The sequence below is a fragment of the Populus alba genome, chromosome 3 (assembly GCF_005239225.2).
Source record: "Populus alba chromosome 3, ASM523922v2, whole genome shotgun sequence".
NCBI lineage: Eukaryota > Viridiplantae > Streptophyta > Magnoliopsida > Malpighiales > Salicaceae > Populus > Populus alba.
The window spans coordinates 18,484,040-18,504,872 of NC_133286.1; the positions used below are offsets into that span (position 1 = coordinate 18,484,040).

The 20,833-nt window shown below is 31.3% G+C and overlaps 1 protein-coding gene and 2 long non-coding RNA genes across 3 annotated transcripts; 1 reads left to right on the top strand and 2 right to left on the bottom strand.

Annotated features, from left to right (window-relative positions):
* Nucleotides 1-3,295: 3,295 nt before the first annotated feature.
* Nucleotides 3,296-4,604, bottom strand: LOC118054442 (uncharacterized). Its single transcript, XR_004688518.2, has 4 exons — nucleotides 4,535-4,604; nucleotides 4,312-4,423; nucleotides 4,127-4,184; nucleotides 3,296-3,471 (listed from the first exon to the last, which is right to left on the bottom strand). It is a non-coding gene; the product is annotated as an uncharacterized lncRNA (long non-coding RNA).
* Nucleotides 4,605-13,973: 9,369 nt separating this feature from the next.
* LOC118054444 (uncharacterized) lies at nucleotides 13,974-15,308 on the top strand. The gene is made up of 2 exons (XR_004688519.2): nucleotides 13,974-14,197; nucleotides 15,021-15,308. It is a non-coding gene; the product is annotated as an uncharacterized lncRNA (long non-coding RNA).
* A 573-nt stretch (nucleotides 15,309-15,881) lies between these two features.
* LOC118054443 (uncharacterized) lies at nucleotides 15,882-18,159 on the bottom strand. Its single transcript, XM_035066039.2, has one exon. It carries the CDS (start codon nucleotides 18,016-18,018, stop codon nucleotides 16,054-16,056), a length of 1,965 nt encoding a protein of 654 aa, XP_034921930.1. The 5' UTR covers nucleotides 18,019-18,159; the 3' UTR covers nucleotides 15,882-16,053.
* Nucleotides 18,160-20,833: the final 2,674 nt, after the last annotated feature.

Below are 20,833 nucleotides of genomic sequence, written 5' to 3' on the forward strand. Positions count from 1 at the left end.
TCTCTCCATTCCCATTTTGCTTTTTCAGTTTGAGTTTGCTTTTTCCCGTTGCTTTTGATGCCTCGACAACCTAGTTTTGCTTGGATTTAACCCCATATTTTCATTATTTTTGTCATTTATTTCGTCAGCTAAGCTGAGGTTTGTTTTTATTCGTTTAATTCTAACTCGTATGCCTTGATTAGTCTAAATGTGAACAATGGGAGACTTGATTCTCCAGACTCCATGCTCTTGAGAAGTAAAACCTTAATCTGCTTTATTTGTCCTTGTAGATCTCGCTCTCTATTCAAGCGTATAGATAAATGGATCCAAAACCTTGTTGTATGTGCTTAAAACTTGGATCTCTTCCTTTTTTACTTCGATTTGAAGTATTAATTATTACCGGCCCCGGCCTTCTTGGATCAACCCGGGATCTGGATGATCCGGGTTTCAGTTGGGTCTCTTATATTCAAAAGAATAAAATCCGGATCACCAATTGGCCGGAAGAAAACTGTTTGACCTGTGTCAACCAGGGTGTCCAGCAAAACCTGGCAGTTTTCTTTTTTAAAAAATGTATTTTTTTCTTAACCAAAATTATTGTGAATAAATTTTACTCTAAACCAATTACAAGCCTAAATTTTCAATAAAACAAACTTAATCAAAGCCTGTGATTCCGAGTTGGCCTGCCAGACAAGGCCAATCTAATAACTGTGCCATGAACACTGAAATTGGGATTTTTAGTATTTTCAATTCTTTTATAATCATGCTTAGTGAGCCATGGACATTAAACGAAACTTTATTTTCTTACCAGAAATTGCAGAGTTTTGTTTTTATATTTCATGATAATACAAAACTTATTATGAAAATAATCCATGGATCATCCCACCATCTCATCTTCATGTGAAATGAAGCAATAATAATTTGGTTAACTTTATATTTCTTGTAGTTTCTTTCTTTTTAATGTATTTAAAAAGTCACAGAACTGTTTGTTGTATTCATATTATCCCGGCATGTTACATGATTGTCATTCTTTGGTCTTTTCTTTGGTTGGTATCACTAACGCTGTGGAGTATGGAATATTCTATTAATGTGCATTTTGGTCCTTATAGTTGAAGAAACATGAATATTTTAATTTGGTCCGTGTCTTCCTTTTCTTACAAATAATTTCTTAATTCATCTTCTTATCCTTGCATTTTACACAAAAAAAAAATATTGATTTGCCTACTTGTTTAACATATATGTTAATAGAAATGCAAGCATCACTGGCTCAAAAAAACGACAGGTCATTCTTTCACTCTCTAGCACGCACAAGCCCTACTCACAGGCACGTTCTTTGTACATATTATCTACAACTCCAAAAAACATTATGTTCTGTATCTGCTTCATTATTTATATAAATAGTGAAACGCCTTTTTTTAGAGTAGTTTGATAGAGATCCTAATTAGATGAAATTAGAATAGAAATTATGATAAAATCCCAAATCAAAATAAATGAGACTAAACCGTAAAACACAGACAACAATAAATTTGATCCAATTTTTTTATAAATATTTATTTTGATTCATAAATTCATTTTATTTATTTTTTTGGATAGAGAGATGCTCGTTGAAAAAGTGGGATAGGAAGAACTGAAAAATCTGAATCCAATCCGACCAAGACCCTACAACTCTACTTGGAAAACAGCGTGTTTCGCGCAAAAGGACTTGATAAGAATATTCTCTAGGATGGGTTGCCCGTCACGGTGAACAGTTGCAGACAACATTGATCACGTTTGGAAATGTTGACACTCAAACCACTTGCTTTTGCCAGGCAGCCCACCGGAAACGGTGCTTACCCAAGCCCTAGTGTTTCTCAATTATTGCGTTCCATTCTTTTATTCATAAAATGCTGGCTGTTCATAAGCTGTGGAATGCCACGCAGTAATATTAAAAATGGAGGGAGAGGTGCACATTTAACATACATGATGTTTAGGTTATCCGTAGTTCCCTTTATCTTGCACGGTCCACGAAAAGACTTGATGATGACCACCGCATCACCGTCTGAATTCCGGCCATCTTGCCTGGAAGCCAAAAAAGAAGGCCAAAAGTTTTCCTCTAGCGATGAACTGGCTCATTCAAGAGTGCCGCCGCCGCCACCTAGCTAATCCATCCACAAGGAACTGCGACGGTAAAGACTTTAGACTGTAGGGAGGGTGATGGTTTCCCATTGGTTTAAGTTAGTTTTTTGACGTGTAAAAGGATAGGAAATTACTTAATTGAATTCGTTTCTATTCTAGATAACATAATTTTTTTAAAAAAAAAAAAAAACATTACCTAGAAAACATGTTAACAAGCATCGAGGCTTTAAGAAATTAAAAAAAATATCTCGCACTAATATAAACGCTTAAGTTTCTGCCTTTTGATATTTGACATGAGTGCTCCGAGATTACAATTGCAAGAAATTAAAGTTAAGAAGAATAAAGTGAAGATATGATATTCTTTTTTTATCGGGATGCCAAATGCTTTGCTATTTTGAAAAACTAAAAAATTGAGAAATTGAAATTTTTCAAAACTTTTAAGGTCCCATCCATGCCCTTGAACGATAGTGTTTGGATTTGTGGATAGAAAACGTTTTTTTTTTAGATTGATTTTTAAAAATTATTTTTTTATGTTTTTTATTATATATCAAAAATAGATTTTAAAAATAAAAATATATATATTATTTTAATACATTATAAAAATATTTTTAAATATAATTTTTATGATCCATTAGCACCGGTCGACAAAAAAATAATATTTATTGCAGTTGTTGTCGACCAATAGGCAACTGCATTTCAGTATCGTTAACAAACGTGCGTGTTTAAATAATAATTATGAAACATAGTTGTTACTAAAGTCATCTTTCTTCAACATTTTCGCGAAAATAAATCTCTTAACTAGAGTCAGCATCAGATGAACAAGGATCCATATAATAGTATTAAAAAATATTTATAAATTAAACCAACAAAGGCAGACAAAAAGAACTAAACAACCCAACAACTATAAATATATATATATATATATTTAAAAAAAAAAATTCCAGAATGATTAGTAGGATACATGTGATCTCAATCTTCTGACATAATAAAAAATATGGCCCGAGATAGACACGGAGACCATAGGAACCACGCCGAAGGTGAGATGACGAGTATTTTAGGTAAAGCCAAATGAAAATTACTAAAACGTTACTCTGAAACACAACCATGGACCTACTAAGCCCATATATAATAATTATTATTTAATCTAAAGATTTAGTCCTTCTATCGTTATCGCTATCAGTCAAAACTCAAAAGAGGAAAGGCAGTTTAGACGCCGACCGGCTAGAAAAAAGATGGAAAAAATATTCCGATATCTGTTTTGTTTTTTTTTTCCTTTTCTTGTTGTTTAGACCATCTTTCTCATCTTTCCGGTTCTTCATGGCCTTCCCGCCTTAAAAACGCGTCGTAGGTGTGCAAGCATATGGGGTCGCCGAAGTCAACCTGCAAAACCATCAAAAACGCGTTCTGTTTATAAAGCTCCGGAGAGCAACACAAACAAGGAGATCTTACCGATGTCTAAAACAATGTCGCATCTTTTTTATTTTTTAATTTTTATTATTATTATTATTTAATTAAGAAAATTCAATCACTGGGGCACCTTCCATGTAATTATGATTTTTAATAGGAATATTTTTTAATGTTTAAATAATATAACGATTCAGAATCTAGTGATTGGGCGATCTGGCTATGATAACATGTTTCGAATTACAATATCTGTTAAATGGTTAATACACTACAATATACATATTTATATCTTGTTAATAACACCTAACTAATCACAATTTGATTAAGCATAAGATTTGCTATTTTTTAAAAAAAATACATTAAAAAATCCCAGATAACCAAGTCTTTTACAGAAGAAAAGAAGAGATAATATCAGCCTAAAATCTAAACAAATTAAAGCTAGATTCTACTTACCAAACAAAATGAATTGATAGATACAAATATGTGCCATCCGAAGCATTCATCATCTATCTAAAAATAAAATTAAAAATCAATCTATGCTATGTGCAAAAACAAAAATAAAAACCACCTTATTTTCAGAATGAAGTCGGGAAAAAAAAAAAAAAAAAAGGGAGGAAGGATAGAATATTACCTCTCTTTTCTTTTCTCCAAAAACCTCTGCAGTGATTTCCTTCTAGCTATTGGCAGATCTGTTCAACAAACCAGCAGCAAATGCTTCCGTTGTCAGTATTTAACCATTGGCATATGTAAAGGTTGAAAAACATTCCCACACAAATTTGTACGGGCAGCAACAAAAAAATAATAACAAGCACAAACCTCCATCAAGACTCTCAAGAAGCTTTTGTTGGTGATCTGCTCTTGGATCGGCTACTGATTCAACAACGGTCTTGGAGAATCCCTTTTCAGCAAACTTCAAAATGTTCTCCGCCTGTATAAATTTTTTTTGACAAAAAAAATTAATAATCTAACAAAGGAAATAAACAAGAAACAACTTGTAGGCATTTATTAGTGCAAACAAAATTCATAATATTTTACATACCTTGTCTTGAGGGACATCGAAAACAGCGACGGTTCCGTTGTAGAAAATTGTCAAGGGTGTTTTTTTTGCGGTTTCGGAGATTCTTCCAAATTGAGCCTAGAACACGAGTATATTAAGTATTAAACGCTAAAAACATTACCCCGAAAGAAAAAACGCTCATTAGGCAGAACTGTCAGTTGAGAGTTGAGTACCTGGGAGAGGAAATAGACATGGCAAAGCAGGAAACGGAGAAGCTGCTTGTTAGGAGTAGATGGCACAGAGAGAATGCGTTGTTTGACAACTGCTTGCCGTTAAGCTGGAGCAGCCTTGTTGGAAGCAGAACGCAGAGGCAATCACAGATTTTAGAAGCTCGGTGATTTATTTTGCGAAATGGCACTCTGAATATCTACAAAACCCAACGAGAAAATTGTTAAGAAGAATGAATTATAATAGTGGAAGAAGAATTAGAATGGAAAAAATCAAAAACAGTACCTCGAAAGCTTCCTTTGGCGATTAAAAGACTTGGATTTGGAAGAGGAGGAGCGGTTCTCTTTGCTCATGCCAAAGAAATCAAGTTCAACGGTTGCTCTCGACATTTTCTTTTGCTTTCCTTAATTTTTCGTTGACTGTTCAGAAAACAAGTGCTATCTGCCTGCACAGACGAGACGAGTGGGTCTTGCTATTTAAACTGGGAAATGTTGAGACAACTTTCTTAATTCTAAAATGCACGAATTGACAGAGAGAAGTAGCTTGACAATTCTAGGAGATGGGAAGTGGGCCGGGTCTCATTAAAAATTTATTGGCGACTCCTCTTCCACGTGGTTTCCGTGCCAGTCACACAAAAGGCCGGTACAGCTCCGCACCTAGGGTGAGTTGTTTAGTAGCACAAGGAAGTCTAAAACGATGTGGCGCTTGTGACTCCGTTATTATAAACCGTTTGTTTTTATATTTTAAAAATATTTTTTTAAATTTAATTTTTTTATTTTTTATTTTAAATTTTAATAGCTATATTTTTTTTAAAATATTAATTATATTTTAATGTATTAATTATAAAAATAACTTTTTAAAAATTAATAAAATATTTTTAACTATAAAAAATATTTTAAAAAAATAACCACAATTTCATTTCAATTTTCTTCTCATGCAATTTGCATTTTCAATACATGTTTTTTTTTTTTTCTTCATTGTGCTATTTTGAATTTTTCCTTTTATCTACTTACATTGCATTGATGTGTGTTTTAAATTGGTTAGGGAGTATTCTTTTAAATATTTCAGAGACATTAAAAAAAAAAAAAAAAGATTTAGATTATCTTCAAGATTTTTCGTAATTCACTTTTTTTTATTGCATTTAAAAATTACACTTTAAATAATGGGTCAGCATCTATCTTAACATTTTATGAAAAAACTAAAATTCTCGGTTGCTCTTGTTTTGCCTGCTCTCTCTCTCTCTCTCTCTCTCCTCGAATCAATTTCCCAGCTAACAAGTGGTTGGGGTCGTCGTTACATTGTAGATGGCTGGCAGTGTATGAAGGCCGGAAATGCGGAAACACATTGTTTGCTCCCACTGCTGTGGAGGTGCGTTTAAAAGAATTTTTAAAACATTTAATTTTTTATTATTTATTTTAAATTAATATTTTTTTATATCAAAATTAATTTTTAAAAATAAAAAATATTATTTTTAATATATTTTCGAATAAAAAAATACTTTAAAAAACAATTACAACCATATTATTTATAATCAAAAGAAATTTCATCATTATACAATTATAATAAATAATATTTTCCATCTAAAAATACAGTAATTAAATTGTAATTTTATTTGATTCCCATGTTTTCCTTCACAATGAGGATTTTTTTGCTATTCGTTACAAAACATTGTTTAAACAAGATCAAATGATGAATATATATATTTTATTAATGTAAATATTTGGATTAGTTTTTGTATATCTTAATTAATTAATCATCGAAATCTTATAACTTACATATATAAATATATTTGTACCGGTTTTTTTTTAAATAATGTACTCTTATTTTTCTTGTTACTTTGTCAAACTATTTTTGTACAAATAAATAATTATAAATAAAATTAAGCTGATTGCTTTTTCAATATCATTTAGTTCATTGTTGATAAAAACCCATGAATCATAAGTAATATAAAATGTGCATAAAAAGAAAACAATTTTGAATATTTTTACGAAAAAGTCGACTATTATCTCAGGTCATGACAATATTTATTCCGAGACATTTACAAAATATGCTGTTGTCTCGTTCGAGAAGATCTTACATGAAAACATATTTATTTCTTTAATTGTTTGGTACAATAATGAAAATATCTCCCTATTCCAGAAACGTATGGTAATTTGTTTGGCTCCACTTCCCTCTCACCTCCCCTAAAAAGCAAAGAAAAAACGAAAAAACACGAAAATCTCCACTCTTACTCTCAAATTATATTTTATATAGCATAAACTCACTTCACTTCTCCAGTACAGCCCACAGAGCTTGTTTGAGAATATAATAATATAATGATTTTTTAAAAATAAATAAAAGAATTAATTCAAATTTTATTAAAATAAAAAAAGGGGATTACTCATTATCCAACCGAAAGTAATAGAAACATAAAAAAAAAAATCGCAAAGAAGAAAAACATTCTCTGTGGACTGAATGAGAATTGACATATCCCTGATAACAAAAATAAGTTGGTGAGATTTCTATTTTAAACAACTGTGCCATATTTTTCATTCCGTTTAGAAAGTCCGGAGTGTCCTCGGTCAATAATGCACACCATGCTCCTTCTCTCAACACAGTGGACAAGTAGTCTCAAATAGTAGAGTATACATTATTTAACTTTCAACACAGTTGAATGTTGACGATCTAGAGAACTAAATATGATCCACGCGCGATGACCAAATCAACGGGCTAGACTGATAGGAAAAACGGGGCTCAAGAAACATGGAGCTCGGTGGTTTAGACGCTAGTCAGCAGATGGGCAGCTGTGAGCACAACATCAAGTAACGTGAACGCAAAAAAGGACGGGCTCAAGGAGCATGTGACCGAAATCGTTCGAGATACTGTGACCATGTGTTCAAATCTACGGGTCTCCGTCTAGTTACTGTTGCCTCTAAAATATCCCAAGCGTGACGGCAAAGTCATCCCCCCTGTGCAAGCAATTCAACAAACTAGCACTTAGGAAATAATTAACACAATGCCTAGTCGAGAGGCGCGTGACATAGATTAGTGGCAGAGACTCGATAATTGACTCGAAAAAAAGGTTTGATTTTATAAAAACCAAGTAAGCAACGCCATTTGGTATCTTGGCATACAAACAACGTGATGCTAAACCCGTCGTGAAGGAAGGGGTCAAGGTCGTGATTTAATTGGCAGGGAGGGCCCTCGATAATACCTTACCCTCCAGCACACGCAACCAGCTGTAGTGCCGAATCTGCCGATGTACAGCAGATGTCTCTTCTTACCAGGCACGCGATTTGCACTGGAAACTCCACGAAAAGCAGCGGCAGTAGCGCGGCTCAGCTATTTGCAGTTTCAACGTGCTTTTAATGCCCGTGAAAGCCGTGGATGTGAACTATTTCCATGTCGTCTACGTGTTTCGTTTATTTATTTACACGTCCTTGTTTGGGGCTACATGTTTCATTTCTACTTTATATTTATATAATAAGTACATGGAGCAGTTGCGAGTCTTGTGACCACCGTATGTAGATGTTTTGAAGGTGTTGCCTGGAGGTTATTTATTATTCCTCACAAGATGGCACGCGTAAGGGTCGTCTTGCTTGATTTTCCGGGAGAGAAGCATGACTCTTGCTCAAGCAATTACTTTTCCCGACTTGCTTTATAGAACAAATCAAACATGAAAACGGAATATTCTTTGCGGCAGGTATGGAATTCAATAACAAATTTAATTGATAGTTTATTGTGATTTTTATATTTTAAATAAATATTAAATTACATGATTATATTATTTAGAATAATTATAAAATTAAATTGAATTAGCAATTTTAATGATGTTATTATTAATTCAGAGTTGCATGATACAATTTTTTTAGTGAATAAATTATTTATAAATAAAATATCACACCGAGCTCCTTCATGCCGGCGTTCCACGTGAAGGGTGTGTTTGGTATTTTGATATTTGTTGTGGTTGTGGTTTGAAAACAATTATTTTATAAAAAATACTTTTAGTTGATGTTAGTTTGGAAAAATATATGCTTGGTTAAAACTGTGATTGAAATTGAGGTTAAACAAAAAGTAATTAATGTGTTTGATTAAAAAAACATTTTTCAAATTGAGGTTATAAAATAATTAATATATATATATATATATGAATATTGTTGGTTTTTAATTTAAATATTATAGATTTAACTACTGTTATTACATCATGAAATAAATAATACTGATATCAAATATTTTTTATTATTCCATTAAACTATGTGTAATTTCATCATGTACGAAATCTATCCAACAAAGATTATATTTTTCATTGTTTAGTAAGCACGCAACAGTATCAAGTAAAAATATCATCAAGAATGAAATTAGGACTGCAATCAAATTTTTGTAAATATCACGTCATCAAACAATCCCCTTTTAATTTTTCGAATAAAACACAATTAAAAATTAAAATTAAAATTAAATTTTTTTTTAACTCGATCAGACCCAGCAGGAATAAAATTAGGATTGCGATCAAATTCTGTAAATGCTATGTCATCAAGTGATCTCCTTCTAATTTTTTGAATAAAATACAATTAAAAAAAATAAAATTTAAATTTTTTTTAACCAGGTCGGACCTGGTTCAATGCATTTAGCGTTAGATCAGACTTAATCTAGCCGGAATAGTAGTCGGAACAATGGAGAGTAAACTCCACTATTCACATGAACAAAGGAGTTCACTCTCCACTACATGGAGAAGCAGCAAAATGTAGCTTTTAATAAACTTGTGGCACAACTTTAATAAATGATGGGTCCTATCAAAAAACAAAATATTTTTTACTTTATTAAATAAGAAAAATCATGGTTATAGATGAAACTCACCCGTAACCATAATACCAAATGACTGAAGTATTTTTTAAATAGTTCTCTTAACTTATTTTCAACTCAATCAGAAAGGTTATTTGTTTATATTCAACATCGCAAGCCATGCCCTTGTCTTTTACTTTCACTTTACAGGAAAACTAAGCAACGTAAATCAATCCCAAGAAAACTAAGCTGCATGAGTCGTGATTATAATTGTTTTTTAAGAAATATATTAAATTAAAATTTTTAATTTTAAAAAAAATTATATTTAATATCAGCGTATTAAAATATCTAAAAACACTTAAAATATATTAATTTAAAATTTTAAAAAAATTAATTTTAAAAAAAATATTTTTAAAATATAAAAATAAATAGAGTAATCTTGATAAAAAGCAAGCCAGTAGAAAATACAGATATGTTATACATAATAAATTCTGAAATGCAATCAAACACTAGTTCGAGTTATAATACTGCGCTGGCCCCAAATACTGAAATCTTTCAGTCAGGTGAATGTGTGGAATTATGAATTCAACCTGCAGGGAGGAATTTTGTAAATTTCGATATACTATGAACTCTCAAGTTTTCTTTGGAAAGTGAACAAGTGAATTTTCATTCAAGAGAAGTTTTTTTTAAAAGAAAAAAAAAGGGGTATTTTTATAATAATATTTTTAGTGTTAATTTTAAAAGGAATTGATTTACAAATTAGAGGGTCTCTCCTCTTATTTATTTTTTTTTTTATTTTTGTACTATCTAAATTCTATTTAAAATTTAAATAAATATCCTCAAAAAAATTATAAACACAAAAATTGATTTATTCCTTTGAATTGAATTCAATTCTAAAAATTATAAACATGCTTTTAGCAAAACATTATTTAAAAATCCCCGTGGTCCCGGCACTAGCATGTTTAATTAGAATCCTCTATGAACATGATTATTATTGATTATATACCAATAATTTGGTTTGTGTGAGCTCTTCATTTGTAACGATGTTAAGAATGTGTAATGATTGCGCAAAAAGTAGTTCTAAAAGCGGATGGGCAGGTTGCTTAAAAAAAGGATGTGTTATTTTAGGCATGGATCATGTTTAAACTGTTGAGAAATTATTTAATTATTTTAGGAGTTGATTTACAAAAATACTTAAATTAACTTTAGAAATTTTAGCTATATGCAAGAAAAAAATATTTTATTTATTCTTTTAAATTTTATTTAGCAAAAACTTATTTTTCTTTATAATAAAAATACCAAGAAGAGACTAAAGGGATGCTTGTCTAGCATACCTTTAAACTCAAAAGCCTTTTAACAAAAAAATATAGAAACCAAACATGGTCTCTAACCCTTTGACCCAGCTCGAATGGGTTGACTCAAAATTTTTAATTTAATTTATGGTCGAATTATTAATATTTGTATTACTATTTAATTATTCTACCATATTTATCAGCATTTTGAGCTGCTTCAATGGATACTGGGCCTTGAATTTATTGAGTCTTGAATGGGTCCGGAGCGGAGGGTGGAGACAGATAGAAAACAATTGATATGAGTAAACAAATAATGTCGATAAAGTTGTCGATGTACAAGTAACGTGATTAAAACATATTCGAATCAAATCACACAATATTTAAAAGTAAAACGTGCTCTTTTGATTGCGTTTAATTTCATATTTTATTGAGCGAGTGAGGCCACGTGTCATACGAGTGTGGCAGCAGTCTCGTAGAGATGGAAATGGATAGGAAGGTACCACCGAAACTTCATGTGCTCACTTGCTAGAATTACTGCTTTAGTATAACTTAATTTGTTTTTCTAGTTCATTTCTGCGTTTTTCTTCTTCTTCTTTTTTTAAAAAAAGAAAACGTGACTGCATCAGAATTCTCGAATAATTTTATAGTTAATTTTAATTCTCAAATTCTCAGAAACGTTTTCCACGCATTTTGCGTCGTTTCATAGAACGAAATTACTCTTCTTCGTCCTTTTCAAACAAAAAGAAACGACAAGTTCATTAAATTAAGCATTTAGTATATGGACATTTATGATTTTTCAAAACCTAATATGTTTTGGAAATAGATTATTTGATGATTTGGATAGTTCAAGTTAATATATATATATATATATATATATATATATATATATATATATATATACATATCTCAAGACATAGTTAATTGATTTTGCTACTATGTTGTTTTTTTTTTTGTTGAACTTTTTAGCAAAGTGAATTAGTGAAAGGGATTTGCATTATTTATCTTTATTGACACAGGGTTTAATAACTATGTTTTAATATTGCTTGCTTGTCCTTTTTTTCTTTTACTTTTTCATAACAAAAAATTATTGAAAAATAGTATAGGATTATTAAAAAGGACAATATATAAAACAAATTAGTTTACATAAACATTAAAATAAAATAAAAAACTAAATCTCCTTTTAAAGTCATTGGAATCCAAAAAAAAATCATCGTGGATTACAACAATAATCCATAATGTTTTTATTATTCAGTATTTTATGTTTTAGCCTTTTATTTTTTTAATAAAAAAAATCATTTGAAATTGCAATAATATGGGTTTAGGGTAGGCATATTGTTTTTTCTATCTATGAATAGGGACCTTGAGTTGTTATGGAAATATTCCATTACTTGGTTGATGCTCAGTTTTGAGAAATAAAATTCAATTTTATTAGCTTATAGCAATTAAAATTTTAAGAATCAAATTTAAGATTTTGATAAATATTCAGCCCTTTTAGTTTTGTCCTATCAAGGACTCGGTTGTACAATTAAGGTAAATGTTTTTTGTCATTTTTCTTAGATCCTTTTATGTTTTTTTTAGTTGACTTAATGTTTTATTTTGGTTTTTTAGATATAAGGGTCTTGCAATGTCGATGAAAATACTTGGTGATTAGTTGAGAATCAATTTGTCAAAATATGTTTATATTATGTTAATTTAGAACAATTAGGACTTTATGAACCATATTGGATGCTGAAACAAATATGTGGGACTTTAGTTTATGGGAAAGGCAAGATCGGCTAGCACGTGCATTGCAAAAGCTGGAGAGTAAGGGATGCCACAACACACTTAGCTTCTCATGCAACCTCTTTCGATTTCAAAAAACGATCCTCCACGATGGCTATAGATGCAACTAGTTGTTATCTTCAATGCATGGAGGTGCATGTAGATCGGTTCACCATAGTTTATTGCTAGTGATGTTTTCTTTCTCCTTTCTCTTCTCCCTCTCATATTCTTGAAATTCATGATGCCCTGTCAAAAATTTTGAGTTATTCTCTCATTTTATTATCATTTTAGATTTGATTTTTATTCTTTTGATCACTAAATTTTTATTCTAGTTCTTTTTTATAAAATTTAAGTTTTTTTTTTTAATTTCACCAATCGATCAATAAAATGAAAGTTTTCCTCTTATCTTATCTTTTTAAAATTTAATTCTCGTTCTTTTAAATGCTGTTTTTTTGGATCATGTTATGAACTTTTTTTTTTAATTTTATTATTCAATAAAAAAATATAAGTTGTCCTTTTTTATTTAAATACAATCCTCATTATTTTGATTGCTATTTTTTATTTTTGGTGCTTTTGTAATATATATTTTTTATTCTTATCCTTTGGCATAGGACTGGTTGGAAATTTGACTATGTTTTCTTATCTCTATGATAATTTAGATTGACTTAAATAATTTATTTATTTTCATTTTTGTTCTTTTGCACCGGGTTGGCTGGGATATGAAGCTTGAGCTTCTTTGCTTTTTCCATTTTGATTGATAATTTTTTTAGGTTCTCATAATTTTGTTTTTGTTTAATTTAATTTATTTGCGGTGATTACCTACATTTTCATTATCGAATAAAATCATACCAGTTTATTTGTCTAATTCAGGTCTATGCATGAAAATTTTTACTTCAAAACTTGGTTGCATTGCATGAATATTTTTTCCACCTATGAGAAAAAACACAGATCTAGTGAAGACTAATTAATAAAATAAATGAATTAACCTGCAGTATATATTTTTATGAACGAACGGAAGCTTATACAAGCAACGCAGCAAACGTACAAAATCGTCAGGATATAATACCCTGGGCTTGCATACGCATATTGCTGTGTAAATTAAAGCCCACTGAATGCTGACGGGGTAAAAGGTGAATCAAACATTCGAAGCCCGGTCCATTTTCCATCAACTAAAAACAGACTTTCAATTTCCGTTAATAATCTGGAGGGATTAAGAGAGAAAGCCAAGTATTCATTTAGGGTGCTTGTGAATGTGGTAACGGTTGTTTTTTAAATAGTTTTTCATGAAAAGCATGCTAATAATATTTTTTTATTTTTTAAAAATTATTTTTGATATCAGTACATCAAAACGATCTAAAAAGAAAAAACAACATTTAATTTTAACAAAAAAAAAAAAAAATTTAAATTTGTTCAAAAAACAGTTTAACCTCGTTACCAAACAGCCTCTAATCTGCTGTCTCTGGTCTGGTTAAAAGTTAGCGCCGTACAAGGTACAGAGCATTCGGCATTTTGCAGTGCTCCAGTCTATCATGTCCCCGAGAGACTGATCTCCAGCTTCACTAAGCCCAAAACTTTGATTTCTTCTTCAGGGGAACGCTTAGCTTTGTCAGTTTTGATCTGGAACCTGATCACTCAAAGTCCCCGCCTTCCCTTCTGCCAATTGCCGGTAATTATATACAATTCCACCTTATAAACATCTTTTTTTTTAATGTTCTCTCAAGTTGTTGATTCACTTGGAGTGTCAACGTGGAAACTGCTAGGATTTACTTAATTACCTTGATAATTGGTGTTGGGATCAAAATGGTAGCGGGATGGAAGCTGCACAGTCCAATCCGTTATACAAGTGTGGATTTTAGAATAAAGGAGGCGTTAGATTTGGTATGTGGCATAAGAATTTAAATCACTCCTCCTTCCATTAGTGGTGTCTTTTGGATAATTATCGCCACAATCATTGTAGGTTAAGGATGGTGTTTTCATTTGAATGCTCTTTCTGATTGTCCCTTGATCTTCATTTACATAACGATGAGATGGGTGGGTGAGAACCTTGGAGTATGGAAGATTTGAATTTATTGAAGATTCCTTGGTTTAATTCTGATTTAGCCACTGTTATTCTCTACCTTCAATAAGTGTTTGGTTTAACGGCACTTATTAGTGTCTAGATTGAGCATTAAATAATGCTAAATGGAACTAACAGCTCAAGAAAAAGAGATTGGCTATCCTAATATCAGTTGTTTAGGCATAAATTTGATAGCTTTGAGCAGAAAATAGAATGTAACAGATATGGCTTTGTGTGCTACTGTTCTATCTTTCTAGGATGGGTGTACTGTACGATGAAAGACTTGTGTTCTCTGCACGAGTGTTCCAGTCCGATGTACACTAAACAGGATTTCTTAATGCATCTCTAGAGGCTAGCATGCTATTGTTTGGTTTGGTTATAGGGACAGATGATTCTTAAGAGTAACATCATAGCTGTATGTTCTTAATTGCAGCTGGGATATCTCCTGATGCAACAATGCAGCTGCAGGGGATAGTTAACAACAAGAACGTCTCTATGAATCCTTTTCTTCAATTAATTAACTTGGCTAGGAAAATTAATGAACAGATATTTAATTGTCTTAGTAATTTATATGTTACCGATTCAACTCTTTTTTCTTTTGAACATCTGAAAGTAATACTTAGGTGAGGAGGTGTTATTGCCTTGTGACCAAACAGATGCAAGTCTCACATGTATTTAATTAAAGCAAGAAGTAATAAATTAGATCAAAATGTTTCTCTAAGACCAATGGATTGAATAGGTTACTAAGAGATTAAGGTTTTAAGAAAACTAATGGATCAAATCATATCACACAAACATGGATTAACCAAGCACTGTTCATATCAGACATAAAATAATATAATTATCAAACTATAAAGTATAGTTTAAATAATAAACATTCAATTTTAATAAATTAATTGACCGTAAAGGCTATCTGAAACGCATGATCAAATTATATTCAATTATTTCCAAAATGGTTAGTAAACTTTAATTTTACACTTATCTAGAAATAAATAACTCCTAAAGTAAATTGCAAGAAAGATAAATTGATGAAAAGTTTGAGATAAACTTGTATTGAAATTGTGTATCAACAAGTAAAAAATTACAATTAAAGTGATTATATGGAGAATATTAATTTTAATGTCCAAGTAAACTTGAAATTCAAGCCAAACTAATAACTTCCTAAATAATTTCCACAACAATATAGCTTCCTAAATAATAATAATAATAATTTATGTGAAATTGAAGAATAGAGAGAAGGGAAAGAAAATAAAAGATGACTGTTACTATGAAGGCGAGAAAAGAAAAAATTAGAGAGAAAAAAAAAAATTTATATTAAGAACTCGGGTAATTTACATTTTGAGTTATGCTAGTGGGGTAGGGATGATTATATCTGCCATGTTCCAGAGCTCAGGAAAGGAAAAATTATGAACCGGAAATAAGCTTCTTTTCATGTTTTTGTTTTTCTTTATATACAGACAACCATATCAATCAAGCACAACCAACTTCTGATACTCTTCCCCAGCGATGGCCTCTTTCATAACAGCTTCAGGGCTTATTTCACCATCTCCGTCCAAAAACAATTTCATCAAATTTTTAGAAAACCCACTCACAAGTGCAACTCCCTTCTGTGTACCAGGTACTGGTGTAGCCCTTGAGTCTCTCAAATTCCAAAACACAATCTCTGGGATTACATTACCATAACCCTTTTCAGTAAACTTCCTTGCAATGACTTGATAGTCTGTTTCCCAAGGATCGCAGGAAGCTTGATCAAATTCCATGTCACTAAACACAAACACCCTCTTGATCATTTGATCCTCTCTCAAATTACCATTAACAGCAACTTGCAAAATAAGATCAAACACCTTTTGGAAATTAGTGTTCATGCCCCACTCAATGCTCCTCACAAACTTAGTCTTCTGTAGAAGACTATCTCCTTCAACCATTTGAAGCATGGGGTTTTGACTGAATGTAATTAGCTTACCCTTCCATGGCTCTTCACATAGCTCTGAAACCAACAGACCAAGTGCCACAGAAACCTCCATTGGAGTCCCAGACATGCTACCGGACACATCACAGACAGCTATACAGTTTTTCATCTTCCCTTTCTGCAATAAATCATCAACGATTCTCTTCCACTGCAGCTCTGCTACTTCTCCACCATCGTCATCGTTCAAAGACTCGATGATCTCATGAGGCAGCAATGCACCTGCTGCAATCTTGGTCTTTCCAGCTTTCACATCTTCCAAATACTGTCTGAAACGCTCTGCATCATGCTTAAAAAACTTTTTCTTGTAGAACTTCATGGCCACAGAAGCAACTCTATTGTATGGGATGGAATCCCATCTATTAGCACCGATATAAACCTCAGGCAACTCAAGAACCTTACGAAGTGGAACCAAAACCTCCTTCCTCAATCGATCACGAACACGATAAGCATAATGTGCCTCTTCGATTCCTTCATATTCAGGATAAGATTCTCTAGGAAATACCTTCCTTGCAATACTCTCACACAACAGAGTTGATCGATCAAAGGAAGAATCAATAGAGGGGCACCATTTCGCAGCAAGACTGACCTTTGTTGTATTACTAGAATTCAAGTGTTGCATATCAGTCTTAAGGCAACCCGCAAAGAAATCCGATATGCCCTCATATAAGAACCGATAATCAGGGTCATGACTATATCTTTCAATAACCTTCTTCGCCATGGCTGCCCTTCTCTCTTTCCTGGCAATACTTGCATTCTCTTTCTCCATCTCAGCCTCTCTCTTTTCATTCTGGATTCTGATATGAATGGGAATGCTAGGCCCAGCATTTCTTGACGATTTAGCATTCGTAGGCTTTTTCTTGTTGCGTTGAAATGGCGCTAGAGTCTCTGGTTGCCCAATCTTAAATCCCGCTCTCCTTCCAGTCTTTCTGCCTTTTCTCTGCCTCCACTCTTGTTTTTGGATCTTTCTCACATCAGGCCCTTCTAAAAGTCGGTAAAGAATTTCAGGCAAATCCTTAAAGTAACCGAAATCCGCCATGGATGGAATATTGCAGGCTAGAGTTTTGGGGTGGTTGTTGTGTAGCCAGATTGCTGATGTGTAAAACCCTTCTTTATCAGATTTTCCGGTTCCACGGACACCTCTAAGGTTACAGATGAGTTTGAGGGTGGTCAAGGGGTTGTGGTTCCAGGCAGAGTGTATTCTTTTCTCGAGGGATTCCGGTGGGGTATTTGGTACTACATGGAAAAATAAATCAAGACAGGGGTTGCCCGAGGAGAGAAAGGTGGCTGACATATTTTCAGTGTAACCCATTCGTGGTGATTGATTAACAGTGGTTTTATTGAAATTGTCTACCATGAGATCTACAAAGGGATTACGTACAGTTGTTGAGGCTTGCTGTGGTGGAGTGGGCGTTGGCGTTGGCTTCTTGATCTCTGGAGGCCCAAGGAGAGATGGTGGTGCCATTGTAGTGGGAATTGCTTAGGGTTTTTTGAGAAAGGTTTGCGTAGGACTGCTGTTGATTGGAAGGTGATTTGACGACGAATATATGCTCTTGTTGGTGCCTATTTAATTGGCCGGATGCTTTGTCCCCAAGTTTCTACTTGCTTTTAAATTTCCAATTTTACTAATATTCTATGAGAAGATTAATCAAAGTCACCAACACCCAGATGCCGCCATACTAATTCAGAGTATAACCGACTTAAGAAGGGTTTATATTTATATTAACAATATCTAAATGGTGTGGGGGAATCACTGTTCCCCCACACACAAAGCACTGTGGATTACAACAGTAATCCACAGTGCTTTCCTTCTTTTTCTTTTTTTTTCCGTTTCTTTTCTTTTTTTTTTTTTTAAATTTACTTTTTTTTTTCAACTTTTCTACTTTTTCATTTTTTAACAGTGCTTTACTCCTTTTTTGTTTTTTTTTTCCTAACTTTTCCTCTTTTTTTCCGTTTCTTTTTTTTTTTTTTTTTTTCAAATTTACTTTTTTTTTCAACTTTCCTATTTTTTCTTTTTTTCATTTTTTATTAATTTTTTTTTCAAAATTAATTTTGTTAATTTTAACTTTTAAATATTGACTTGGTTAAAATGTTTGCTTTCTAATTTTTTTCATTAAAATACTGTGGAGTGCTGCGATGTTTTTTCACATATTTTTTCTATTTTATTTTTTTATTTTTTAAAATTATATTTGTCGATTTTTTTTTTTAATATTGAGCTAATTGAGAGTTTAGTTTTGTAATTTTTTTTCTTTAAAAACATTGTTGATTTCTACAATGTTTCTCTGCATGGTTTTTTTTTTTTCTCTGAAATTATCTTTTTTATTTTATTTTTTAATATGGAGCTGGTTAAAAATTACAGTTATAATATGTGAGGAAAGCACTGTAAATTTCCTCAAAAATTACTGTTGATTGCTACAGTTTTTTTTCTCACATGGTTTTTTCCTGTTTTTGTTATGTTTTTCCCTAAAATTATCTTCGTCAATTTTATTTTTTAAATATTAAGCTGGTTAAGAATTGCAATTACAAGTTTTTCCTCACAAAACACTATGGATTAATACAATTTTTCCTCATATGGTTTTTTTTTTCCAGTTTCTTGTGTTTTCTTTTTTTATAATATTTTTTCCAAAATTATCTTCGTCCATTTTATTTTTTCTAATATTGAGTTGGTAAGAATTTAACTTTGTAATAAAGCTTAATCATGTGGGGAAAGCATTGTAGCTTTGCTCATAAAAACATTATGGATTGCTACAGTGTCTCTCCGCATGGTTTTTTTTTGTTATAATTTTTTTCAAATTATCCTTTTCATTTTTTTTTAATATTGAGTTGTTTGTGAATTACAATTATAAATCATTACAAATAAGGTTAAATAATGTGCGGAAGCACTGTAACTTTCATCACAAAACACTGTGAATTGCTACAGTGTTTCCAACATGATATTTTTCTCTTTTTTGGTGTTTGTTTTGTTTTTTTTTTTTCTAAAATTGTCTCTGTCGATTTTTTTTTAATATTGAGCTGATTAAGAATTTAGCTTTATATTTTTTTTTCTTTAAAACACTATGAATTGTTGCAGTGTTTTCCCATTGATTTTTTTATTATTTTTTTCAAAATTATCTTTGTCGATTTTTTTTTTAATATTGAGTTGGTTAAAAATTATAATTACAATAAAGCTAAATCATATGAGGAAAGCGTTGTAGTTTTTCTCACAAAACACTGTGGATTGCTACAATATTTCTCTAAATGGTTTTTTATTTTATTTTATTGGAAAAAGCGCTATAGTTTTCCTTACACAACATTGTCAATTGTTGCAATATTTTTTCTCATGGGTTTTTTTCCTTCCAAAATTATCTTTATTGGTTTTTTTTTAATATTAAGTTGATAGAGAATTTAGCTTTGTAATTTTTTTTTTCTTTTTATTAACTAAAAAGCTAAATCATGTTGTGAAAGCATTGTATCTTTCCGTCATGAAATATTTGCTCTATCATACCTTTAATTTCTATTACTTATCTAGCATTGGTTCACAGTTATAACACTATCAAGTGTATTTATTTTATAAGCCCGCGGCAGCGCACGGGCATGTCATCTCGTATTATATATAAAAGAAAAGTCATCCTTAGTCTTCTATATATACAAGACTAAGGATGACTTTTCTTTTATATATATATTGATCTTTCGTTTTATATATATTTAGAATAATTGATCATTCAAAATAAATTTGTTGTTGTATTTATATATATATATATATATATATATATATAATTTTTATTTCATTGTGTATGAGAGTTATTGTAAAACTCAATTTTTTATTACTTTTCTTTTATTGATATTAACTATAAAATATTAATTATAAATATAAAAAATATTATCTTTAATTAATGAGAAATCCCCAAACGCCATGAAAAAAAAGTTTTCTTCTCCTTCCCAAATTAATGTAAGGCATGGATGTAGGAAATATAACTTGTGCGTAGTTTTTGAACTTGATTGAGGGATTATTTCAGAGTAAGTTCCATGAGTTCAATAATTTTAGCCGGGTTACCTAGTTTTTTATATTAAATTAATTTTTTATATGCTTACAAAAATCTAAGTTGATTTAACCTTGAATTAACTTATTAGGTCTAATCAAGTTTTAAAATAATGGTGAAGTTGCTCCATTGCAATCTCTGAAAGATCATACTACGAACTAAAAAAATTCAGGTGCATTGTTCACATGAAGAGTGAAGCAAGTGTCCCTTTTTTTTTGTTTTTTTTTTCATATTTCAATTTTTATTTGATTTTGAAAATTA

What these genes read in the sequence shown, in the direction of transcription:
- LOC118054443 (XM_035066039.2), bottom strand. Translation starts at nt 18,018, where the DNA reads ATGGCACCACCATCTCTCCTTGGGCCTCCAGAGATCAAGAAGCCAACG.